Source organism: Gymnoscopelus microlampas, assembly GCF_963454915.1.
Source record: "Gymnoscopelus microlampas genome assembly, chromosome: 20".
NCBI classification, from domain to species: domain Eukaryota; kingdom Metazoa; phylum Chordata; class Actinopteri; order Myctophiformes; family Myctophidae; genus Gymnoscopelus; species Gymnoscopelus microlampas.
The window spans coordinates 9,416,018-9,428,499 of record NC_139957.1 but is presented as its reverse complement, the minus strand read 5'-3'; the positions used below and the strand labels follow the sequence as shown (position 1 = coordinate 9,428,499).

At 38.4% G+C, this 12,482-nt stretch overlaps 1 protein-coding gene across 1 annotated transcript in view; it reads right to left on the bottom strand.

The window, feature by feature from the left end:
• babam2 (BRISC and BRCA1 A complex member 2) overlaps positions 1–6,510 on the bottom strand; it is a 126,802-nt gene extending 120,292 nt beyond the window's left edge. The window contains exons 1-3 of the mRNA XM_084045254.1: positions 6,423–6,510; positions 4,977–5,132; positions 3,657–3,733 (exon numbers count right to left, since the gene is read on the bottom strand). Of these exons, the coding sequence (XP_083901380.1) occupies positions 3,657–3,733; positions 4,977–5,113 (214 nt within the window). The 5' untranslated portion in view covers positions 5,114–5,132; positions 6,423–6,510. The remainder of the gene's footprint in view (positions 1–3,656; positions 3,734–4,976; positions 5,133–6,422) is intronic.
• Positions 6,511–12,482: the final 5,972 nt, after the last annotated feature.

The window sequence follows — 12,482 nt, the reverse complement described above, 5'->3', positions numbered from 1 at the left end:
CGCGATGCGACGCATTGTGAGCTTGTAGATCTGCTATTTTCAAAAGAGCTGTATACATTTGGAAACTTGTGAAAATGGGACATTCTGCATAATGAGTAATTTCTACTTAGTACATTTTGATACCAATAATTTTGTAAAAATGTGTACTATTTCCACCAATGTTCAGTAGTAGACACTGCCAATGGAAGTTCAATAAAAAAAGGTGAATAAAAATAAAGGGCACCACTTTTGTGAATAGTTTAGATTCTGTTGTTTTTGTGCGTAATGACCTGGCATGACCCATATACGCATCAGCTGAATGTGTCTATGTAATTTATCACCTCTGACAGAGGTACACCCAAGTTTCTGTAGATCTTTGCCTACTCAAGTCAGCTGATAAATACACCCAACCAGTTAGTTACAATGACCTGCTTTATGTGCAGCTATGATGAAACAAAACATGGCAAACATACAATATTGCTACAGGGTGTGTGTGTGTGTGTGTGTGTGTGTGTGTGTGTGTGTGTGTGTGTGTGTGTGTGTGTGTGTGTGCGCGCGCGCGCAGTGGTGGGAAAAGTACTCAATTCTTTACTTAAGTAAAAGCACCAATACGGCAATATAGGAATACTCTGTTACAAGTAAAAGTCCAAAATTCAAAATTTACTTGCGTGAAAGTACAAAAGTAATGGCATGAAAACTTACTTTAAGTACCAAAAGTAAAAGCACTAAAATGTTTGAAAATAGCAGATCTACAAGCTCACAACGCGTCGCGATGCGACGCGTTGTGAGCTTGTAGATCTGCTATTTTCAAACAGCCTATGTATAAAATAGGGCTAAAGTGTTTAATGTTATAATATAGTAATTTATATCTGAAAAGTAACTAGTAACTAAAGTTTTCAAGTAATTGCAGTGGAGTAAAAGTACAATATTTGCCTCTGAGATGTAGTGGAGTAGAAGTAAAAGTATTGGAAATTAGATATACTCTAATTTAATTAGATATAAGTAAAGTACAAATACCTCAAAATTGTACTTAAGTACAGTACTTAAGTAAATGTACTTAGTTACTTTCCACCACTGTGTGTGTGTGTGTGTGTGTGTGTGCGTGCGTGCGTGCGTGCGTGCGTGCGTGCGTGCGTGCGTGCGTGCGTGCGTGCGTGCGTGCGTGCGTGCGTGTTTCACAACAGGTCTCATGATTCACTATGATTCCAGAAACACCAAATTAAAATCATTCTCCAGCGAGGTAATAATGACTTCCTAACACGCTGCGGCTTTGCCGTTCAGACGTTTAGGAGCTAAAGCTCACGCAGCAAAAAAGTCTTAGATGTGGGACTTCAATCACAAAACGAGGCACCATTCCAGTAAGGGTGTGAGTCACAAAAACAACACCATGGTTTTTCTTTTTTTTTGATATCACGTGTAGCTGCTCAAAAGTTAAACAAATCATATTCTGCGCCTGAGATATGCTGTATAAACATGGGAGCTCTAATCATCAGCAAACAGGATCCAAAGTCAAAGTAAACGCTACGCTGTGTTTGTTGTGATTTTGTAAAAGTATAGCTAATAAATAATTGTCGTCACTCTCCCTCGTAAATATTCTGCATTTCTATATAGCGCCTTTATTCGAAGCACTTCGTAATGTGCATTACTTGTCTTTAAATCACCCATTCACACAAACACTCACACACCAACGAACTCATCGGGAGATTTTTGAGATTTCTTTGGCTATTCAAAAAGAGCAGATCTACAAGCTCATAGCGCGGCACCGAGTGCCGCGCTATGAGCTTGTAGATCTGCTATTTTAGACGAATCGTGAAAATGTGTGCAAATCTATGAAAATCTATATGCTTTAAAGCGAACATTTAACTCGAATCTTTGCTTCTGGGGGATTCTACAAATGTCTTCTAAATCACAGTTTTTTTTATGTATGTTGCTATAATATCAGTGGTTCTCAAACATTTTCATGTCAAGGACCCCCAAAATGATATGTATTTGGCCGCGGACCCCCATCTGAAAATATTTTGTTCCAGGGACCCCCCAGAAGCAAAGATTTGAGTTACAAATGTTCTCTTTAAAAAATATACATATTCAAAGATTTGCAAACATTTTCAAAAATAGCAGATCTACAACCGCGCTATGAGGTTGTAGATCTGCTATTTTTGAATAGCCAAAGTATAAGATAATGTTTAAAGTGGTTACACAGATGCGTTCCCGGTCTTAAGGACACTTTCGACACGAAGCTATAGCAGGAACTGGAGATCGAACCGGGGTTCTTCCGACTCCTAGAAAGCCACTCTGCCTCCTGAACCACTTCCGTCGATCTCCCTTTTGTGACAGGGAGAGCCCTCGCTCTCGCTTTGTGAATGAGACGGTGAAAGTATTAGAAGCAGAAGCCTGCAGTGGATGGACGACTGCATATTTCCTGGTTGTTTTTTTGTATTCTTCCAATGAGCCAGCTAGTTTCATTGTGTCATTACCAGTGGTGGGAAAAAGTACTCAAATGTTTTACTTGAGTAAAAGTATCAATACTGCACAAAAAAATTACTTGAGTGAAAGAACAAAAGTATTGGTATCAAAATGTATTTTAAGTACCAAAAGTAAAAGTACTAAAATGTTTGAAAATAACCTATGTTTAAAATATGGCTAAAGTTGTTAATGTATGTTTTATAACGTAATAATTTATATCTGCAAAGTACCTAGTAACTGAAGTTTTCAAATAATTGTAGTGGAGTAAAAGTACAATATTTGCCTCTCAGATGTAGTGGAGTAGAAGTAAAAGTGCAGAACATTGGAACACCCCAGTAAAGTCAAAAACACCTCAAAATTGTACTTAAGTACAGTACTTGAGTAAATGTACTTAGTTACTTTACATCACTGGTCATTACCAATGGGAAGTAGCCAGTTAGGGAAACAAGTGCCCTCATGACTGAATGAGGGGACAGCACACAAGGACAGACACTGTTCTCAGGCTGAGCTGGATTCTGTTTCATCAGCATCTCTCAGCTACTTTGTGACTGGTTGGTAAACAAGATTTCGCATACAGAAACAATGATAAATACTGCTGACCAGTGTTAATTTTGACAACAAATTTTTATTTACTTTTAGTCATAGTCTTTTGAATATAATTCCATTTAGTTTTAGTCAGATTTCAGTCATCTGAATTTTTTTAATTTTAGTTTAATTTTAGTCAACTAAATCTACAGTTGATTTAGTCGACTAAAATGCATTTTGGCAGGGCTTGATGGCGTCATAATGCCTTATTTATACTTAAAAGTGTGCCGAAAATAGTCGATTTACAAGCAAACAACGCATCGGAGCATGACACCTCATGACAGACAAAACATAAAATGACTTGTCTTAGTTCTACTGGATCTCTTCTCCACTAGTCTCTCCCTAACATTTCCGTCTAGTTTTCATTTGTTGACAAAATTGTACATTTTTTTGGTCATAGTTTTTGTCATCATAGCTTAGTTTTTACTTTGTTTTCTTCCCAAATAAAAAAGGTAGTCAACTAACATTTTTCGTCTGCTGTTGACTTCAGTGATGTTGACACTAGCGGTTGTCATAAAATCGAGTCAGTTCTACAGCAACAGCCTGCACATGATGGAGGCAGGTACGTGGCTGCATTTCAAGCATCAAAAGGCTTGTAAATAAAAGCAAAAGCGTTTAATATTACTCACATTTCAGGGTTTCTCCAGCATAGGGAATATGAAGCTTGAAGCGATCGCAGCATGGACTAGGGGTAAGAGAGGTGCATCTGAGAACAGAGATGAAAGGAGAGTCATATCCTCACGTTCAAAGTGATGACATTCATTCAGCAATGCCAACGCAAATGACATTATTCCGGGGGCGGCCATAGCTGAGTGGGTAGAGACTGAACGGGTAAGAGAAGGCCGCCTGGGAAATAGAAGGTCCCCTCCCGGTTCGCGTCCTGGGCTGGCCTCGGTCTACGTGTCAAAAGTGTCCCTGAGCAACACACTTATTATTATTATTATATTACTGTCATCATTTTACTATTACTGTGTTCTAAGCCAGTGGTTTTCAAACTTCCTCGCGTCAAGGACCCCCACATTGACACATATTAGCCCACGGACCCCCATTTGAAAAGATATGCGGGGGACTCAACCATTTCAATTTCTTGTCGGTCCCAAACTACACTGTAGTATCTATCACCATCGGTGTTGATTTAACTCTGAGAGTGTACAAATGGAACCAAATGGACCCGTTAGGGTCCATTTGGTTCCATTTGTACACTCTCAGAGTTACAGACCCATAAGGGTCAATTTGCTTCCTAACTATTCATTTTGGCTGGGGAACCCCCCGGAACCCCCTCAAGGACCCCTGGGGGTCCCCGGACCCCACTTTGAAAACCACTCTTCTAGGCCTCTTCATCTTAGCATTCTGCCAGGTGTACATACTCACTCACAACACTTTAAGAACAAAACATTACATCAATTAGTGTGCAAATTCAAAGACAGGCCACTGCGTCCCATATCTCATTACAAATGTAGCGATATGCAATGTAGTCCAGCATGCTTAAATGTAGCGATATGCAATGTAGTCCGGCATGCTTAAATGTAGCGATATGCAATGTAGTCCGGCATGCTTAAATGTAGCGATATGCAATGTAGTCCGGCATGCTTAAATGTAGCGATATGCAATGTAGTCCAGCATGCTTAAATGTAGCGATATGCAACGTAGTCCGGCATGCTCAAATGTAGCGATATGCAATGTAGTCCAGCATGCTTAAATGTAGCGTTATGCAATGTAGTCCAGCATGCTTAAATGTAGCGATATGCAATGTAGTCCAGCATGCTTAAATGTAGCGACATGCAATGTAGTCCAGCATGCTTAAATGTAGCGATATGCAATGTAGTCCGGCATGCTTAAATGTAGCGATATGCAATGTAGTCCAGCATGCTTAAATGTAGCGACATGCAATGTAGTCCAGCATGCTTCACAGGAGCTTATCGCTGGCGCGCACAGCATTCCAAACTCACCCCGTCTTTAGGTCTGTGACCCGGAGACAGTTGGTGGAGTCGAGCCCCACGCGTCCATTCCGCACCACGCTGCACAGGAGGGGACGCAGCTCCGGGGCGATGCGGTGCAGCGCCACCTCAGGGGACATGTTGTTCATTTTTTACACACTCGAGGTTCTGTGGAGAGACAAGATCACTTGAATCAATGAGAATGTTTGGGGTTTAAAGCAAGCATGAGGTCCTCTTCATTCCTGGCTTAAAGGGATAGTTCACCCAAAAGAATATTTTTTTCTATTGATTAGTCACCCCATGGAGACTTGAATTCATGGATATTTTTGTGTATTTTGAACTGTCCCTTTAACATTTAATATGGGTCATTGCTGGGCAGTGGCGCACCCACTGTAGAGGCAGGGCAGGCGGCCGCCTGCCCAACTAAGATCTCGCCTCCCCTAGAAAACCCAAATAACCCGAAATCCTTCCGTTCCAGAGATAATGGCCAAAGCATCTTGAAAACGGCCACTTTCGCCGGTTTTCGATCGCCGGTTTTCGATTGAGTTGAAATGTCTTTTTTGGGGGGTAATAGTGAGGGGGAAGGGGGGTGCAAAAAAAATCTCGCCTGCCCTAAATGTAATTCCTGGGGACGCCACTGTTGCTGGGTTAGTGTATTTACATATTTTAGTTGATCTCTCTCTCTCTCTCTCTCTCTAGAGCATTTGCTGTTAGGGCTCCACTTTTATGGAATAATCGTCCTCTTGAAAGTCCTCTTTAAGTTAGACAAGCTACCTCACTGGCCATTTTTAAAACTTGTCTAAAGACACACCTTTTTAGAATGGCTTTTAACTAGAGCACTATACCCATCTGAGGACTCCATTGTATGGCCTCTATTGTTGTTTTCTGTTTTTTTTTGCTGTTTGTTTTTAATTGAACTGTCTGTGTCTTGTTTTTTTGTTTTGCTTTCCCCACACTGTCTGTTGTGGGTTGTGTTGTGAAGCACTTTGTAAACTTGTTTTAAAAAAAGGTGCTATACAAATAAAGATTATTATTATATTATTATAAAATAGACCCTCCCTAGCTCAGAAATTCACAGCTCATCACTGCTCTCATCTCTCATCTCTCTCTCTCTCTCTCTCTCTCTCTCACACACACACACACACACACACACACACACACACACACACAGTACAGGGACACTAGTACAGTGGAAGAACACATAATCATGACATGCACATGTTGAAGTCTTGCAGTAAATCAAACTGTAAACAATGATAACAATGTAATGAAATGAAATGGTGTAACTATAGGCCATGCACTGTGTCCAACTGTCCATGTTCGTGAGCCTGCTAACGTTAGCCACTGTTATCAAGGTATTGTGTTATTATAACGTAGCGTATTATAAGGTGAGTCAAATATCGACTTTCAACTGTCATTTAAGTATGAAAAGGGCTTTATAATGGCTTTATATTCTACCTGATAAGAGTAGAAAACATCAACATAGACCAGCGTCCAGCTCCACTGTTTACTTCATTCTTCCAGCACTTCCGGGTCCATGATTTCTGGGTCCTTATGGGGGACCACGGCCAGTGTTGCCAGGTTTTGTGAGACAACCAGGTCTAGGAAAACAAGCCCAAAAGAATAAACTTGTAGGCCACTTGAGCACTTTATAAGCGCGTTGTGAACTTCTAGATCGGCTATTTAAAAAAAAAAACTCTTGCAATAACATGTGGAATGTTTGGATTGTTTTTTGAAACATTCTAACAACTAACTCAAATGCTCCCTTGGCACAAAACTTTTTCATGAAAATATTTTAGAACCACTGGTTTAAATAATAATACAAAATTGTGAAACAAGCCTAAATAAGCCCCCCAAAAAAACGCAACCCGCAACTACCAATATTTACAAGCGACTTTACAGAGACAGTAGCCCAAAGTCGCTTATAATAAGCCGACATGGCAACACTGAGTATAGGCGGTTTTCGTGATGCCTGCTGATAAATAAAATATAAATGTTTGTCCGGGGCACAGTTCTTTCTTGATGATATTTTACCACTGCAGCATGTATGTATTTATGTATATCCTCAATGTATAAAAATGTATATATATTAAAAAATATGAAGTATATTGCTTTTGCTTTGGTGTGATATAGTCCTGAAACATGACTGTCATATCATGACAGTCATGTATGAACTTCACCATAGTGTTTGCACTTCCTTCGTTTACGGTCCGTACATCTACATAGACATTCAAATTTCAAATATAAAGTGCTTACCTCATGACCACGGATGCTTTGATTATGTACGGCTCCTCAAAAATACCCGTATCTGCCGTATTGTTCAATATTACGCATTGTAATCCGATCGGTGGTCATTTTCTCCATATTTTCTCATTATGCTTTCAACTACGTGCTCCTACCAGTTAGTAGGTGTATTGCACTATAATATATTATAACTCTATAAGAAAATGACCACCAATTGGATTCAAATGCTTTTAATTGAACAATACGAAACATACAGGTACTTCTGCGGGTCCGGACATAATTGTAACATCCGTGGCCATAGTGTAAACACTTTATATTTGAAATGTGAACGTATATGTAGATGCACGAGCTGTAAATGGAGAAAGTGCAAACACCAGGTTGAAGTTCATCCATGACGGTGGTGACAGGTCGTGTGATCCATGGCTAGTGTGTGATGTAGCGATGTGTCCCGGCGGTACCAGGTCACCCAGCTGTCATCGTCACCAGGGTGGAGAGTGACACGTGACAACAACATAGCTGCTGCTGCTGTGAACTCTGACCAGCTGTGATCACTCTGCAACACAGACCTCTGATCACAAGGTAAACCTTTCACTTCACTTTGCAATGTTTTTATTTTGGTCATCATTTCACTCTGCAAAATATACTCCATGCGCATAAAAAAACAAAAACAACAACAACAATAATAATAATAATACATATTACATAGTTATGACCAAAAAAGGTATAGGCTCAGTGCTGGAAAAAAGTACTCGAATTCTTTACTTAAGTAAAAGTACCAATACTGCAATATAGAAATACTCTGTTACAAGTAAAAGTCCAGGATTCAAAATTTACTTGAGTAAAAGTACAAACGTATTGGCATCAAAATGTACTTAAAGTACCAAAAGTAAAAGTACTAAAATGTTTGAAAATAGCAGATCTACAATACGATACGATACGATAATACTTTATTGTCAGTTTGCACTGAAATTTGTCTTGCGACCCAGAAACAGCCATGTATGCAACATATAACAGTAGCAAGAAAACAACAAAATACAAATACATACATAAAGACATGCAAAGACAAGAGCAATGTCCACCACTCAGCCTACCCCTGGCTTATAACTCCTGATTAAGCCTCAATGTCGTCTGATGGACAAAGGACCTCTTCAGTTTGACCTTATTGTATGTAGGAACACTGTATCTCCTTCCTGAAGGCAGCAACCTATATTCTCCATACAAAGCATGGCTAGTGTTTGAAGTGATATTCCTTGCCAACTCCTTGCCAACCTTGCCAACCTTATCATACTGTTATCATACGTAAAAGCTCACAACGCGTCGCTTCGCGACGCTTTGTGAGCTTGTAGATCGGCTATTTTCAAATAGCCTATGTATAAAATAGGGCTACAGTGGTTAATGTATGTTTCATAATATCATAATTTATATCTGAAAAGTAACTAGTAACTAAAGTTTTAAAATTATTGTAGTGGATAAAAGTACAATATTTCCCTCTGAGATGTAATGGAGTAGAAGTAAAAGTACTGGAAATTGGAAATACTCAAGTAAAGTACAAATACCTCAAAATTGTACTTAAGTACAGTACTTAAGTAAATGTACTTTCCACCACTGATCAGTTCACTATGCAAAATATACTCCATGGCATAAAAAAACCACCAACAACAATAATAATAATACATATTACATAGTTATGACCAAAAAGGGTATAGGCTGAAGCTAAATAGGTTATTCTGCCTATACCTTTCAACATAAAGTACATACATGACAAGTAAAGAAAACAATTCAAGTCTCAAAAACAGGAGAAGAAAACCAATACAGAAAAACAGAAACCTGATTATGTCCAGTGGTGGAAAAAGTACTCTATTGATATACTTAAGTAAAAGTATCAATACTGCCATGTAGAAATACTATTGAAAGTCCGGAATTCAAAGTTGACTTGAGTAAAAGTACAAAAGTATTGGCAAAGTAGAATGTACTCATTATGCGGAATGTTTCCTTTCACAAGTTCTGGAATATACAAATCATTAGCTTGTAGATCTGCTATTTTCAAATAGCTGAAATATATATAGGGCTGAAGTGGTTAATGTATGTATTGTAATAATAATCTAAATATGCAAAGTAACTAGTAACTAAACTTTTCAAATAATTGTAGTGGAGTAAAAGTACAATATTTGCCTCTGAGATGTAGTGGAGTAGAAGTGAAAGTAGGCCTACTGAAAATTGGAAATACTCCAGTAAAGTAAAAACACCTCAAAAATGTACTTAAGTACAGTACTTGAGTAAATGTACTTAGTTACTTTACACCACTGATTATGTCATCATATTTTAACGTGATTTATGCACTACAGAGTTATATGGTTAATAAAATATATCTATTGTATGTGTGTGTTCTTCTATAAGTGAACAGGGCTAAGATGGTGAAAGCAAGAGCAAACTATTTAGTTTTGAAATGTGCTGCTTAATTGTAACTGTAATCTCATAACGGTATAACAGCAATTAATTTGAATGCAGAATGTTCAAAATAAATTGCAAAATGATCAAAATAAATAATCTATTCACTGTGATTAGCCAATCATAAATATTATTTATTTTGTGTGTGTGTGTGTGTGTGTGTGTGTGTGTGTGTGTGTGTGTGTGTGTGTGTGTGTGGAAAATGGTTTTAATGGCTCAAAATCATGCAATTGTCTTAACCTGACTGTTATAACGGTTCTATTATAGTTATTATCTAGGCATTACATTACGAATGATTATGTATCAGAAATGTCATTGTGAAAATATGTTTTGCCAAAGTACCAATAGTCAGCCCCACAATATCATCACAGTATCAATGTTGAGGTATGTTGTCAGAGATAGTGAGGTATTTGATTGAGTCCATATCACCCAGCCTTACATTACATTGCAAAAATGCAAAATGTTTCGCAGATCAGATTGATTTCTTCACCGTGTTTATCCAATCATAAATATTAGTGTGTGTGTGTGTGTGTGTGTGTGTGTGTGTGTGTGTGTGTGTGTGTGTGTGTGTGTGTGTGTGTGTGTGTGCGTGTGTGCGTGTGTGCGTGTGTGCGTGTGTGTGTGTGTGTGTGCGTGCGCGTGTGTGTAGAGAAAAAGAGAGAAAAATCAGATATTCCTATATCTATGCGCTGCTTATAATTTCATCCATTCTATTTCATACCTTTAATTTTTTCCTGTATTTCTTCTCTTTCCTATCTATGTTGACAAGTGGGACAGTCCTTAAAACATCTCTGAATGCAAACATTACTGTTTGACACATCAGGTTACACTAGTTTTCACCCCGCACTCGCACATTCTAGTTTATTATTATTATATTAAGAATACGAATAATTGCTCAGCCTCTATCATTTAATTAATGACAGTGGATTGGCGGTACACTACTTTAGAGTAATTCCCTATTTAGGTTAGGACGAGGTTTTAAACACCCACACCGCCTTTATTGTCACATCACAGTTTTACAGGTGTTAACCCATTAAGACCGGGAAACGCGTCTGTGTGTCATTTTTAGATTTCTTTGGCTATTCAAAAATAGCAGATCTACAACTATGAGCTTGTAGATCTGCTATTTTTGAAAGATCGTGACAATTTGTGAAAATCTTTGAATATGTATATATATTTTAAAGCGAACATTTGTAACTCAAATCTTTGCTTCGGGGGGGATTCTACAAATGTCTTCTAAATAAAACAGTTTTTTTTTAAAAACGTATGTTGCTTTAATATCAGTGGTTCTCAAACCTTTTTTTATGTCAAGGACCCCCAAAATGACATGTATTTGGCCGTGGACCCCCATCTCAAAATATGTTGTTCCAGGGATCCCCCCAAAAGCACAAAAATCGGAGTTAAAAATGTTTAAAACATAGTGAATTTTATGTGAATCAGTATCATTCACTGTGAGCCAGATTGACCGACCGTACGAGAGGCACCACGGAGATTATTTTGCACATAGTTTGTGTCTATAACTTCTGCAAGTAGAATAAATCTGGGAAGACTTCTGGTCAAACCTCATTTCAGTAAGGGCGAGCCAGGAACCGTTCCAGTGGATGTAGCGTAGCCCCACCCGAAATAATAAATTGTACAATTCTGAAATGCGATCAAAATGAGCCGTTATGGGTGTGGCAGGGTCTTAAATCCCGTTTGATCCAAAGTGATATTTTCAGTGCAGTTTTGATTTTCTAACTTTTTGTGTTTTTTTGTAAACGAACGCCCTATTTGATCATTCTACACTCTACAGCGTCACACAAAAGCAACAAAAGTAGCAGATCTGCAAGCTCGAAATGTGGCGTGAAGCGACGCGCTTTGAGTTTGTAGATCTGCTACTTTTGCTATTTTTGAATTTGAATCCTGAAAAGTAACAATTAATCAAACTAATCAATTTAATCTATTATAAAAAATAATCCATTCTAAGATAATGTATTGATTTTGGGGGGAATTCAATTTAGTTTCTTGTTCTTTTCTTTTATCCCAAAAAAAAATCAAAAATCTTCAAAAAATGCAGAAAATGCAGAAAATAGCTGATCTACAAGCTCACAACACGTTACATTGCAATGCATTGTGAGCTTGCAGATCGGTTATTTTCCCAAATTTTGTATATACTGTATTAGTATATAATAGTACTTAATTGGTTAATCTGTCGAATCAATTCAGTTGATTATAAAAATCATTCATTGATATAAAAAGATATCTACAACAATTATCAAAACATGTGCTTCAAGATTATTCAAAAAAGTAATGTAAAGAATAATTGCTAAGACAATAATTGCTATAGTTGCAGCCCTAGTTGGCTCAGACATTGTTACCTGAAATCCTACAAGGCAGTGAGAATTTTAAGAAGAGGGGCTGCTGCCGTTTCGAGTGGTTGGACATGGTGGATCTCATTTTAATCTACTGCAATGGGAACTCAAAGGGATCCAGGCTAGCTGTTGCCTTGCCTGGTGAAGAGAAGACAATAATGTGGGATGTGGGGAGAGTGAATTGAGCCATCCCAGAGCCAGCGGCCAAGCTTTCCAAGTCTTCCACTGCCTAGGAAGAGATTTGGAGAGATTAGCACTCTAGCATTAGCCCTGATACAAGCAGAGGATTGAATTAATTAAAGCTTTCCACTCTGTTCACGTGGTGCCGCGTTTGAAATAATCACCTCCGTTTAGATTGGAAACTGTCCAAATGAGCTTGCCATGAATGCTCTATTTTTACCGTGCCGCTCGTCTCCGTCAATCCCCTGCTAATGGGGGGAGCGAAATGTTATCAAGGCAGTGCATATTTGTGTTT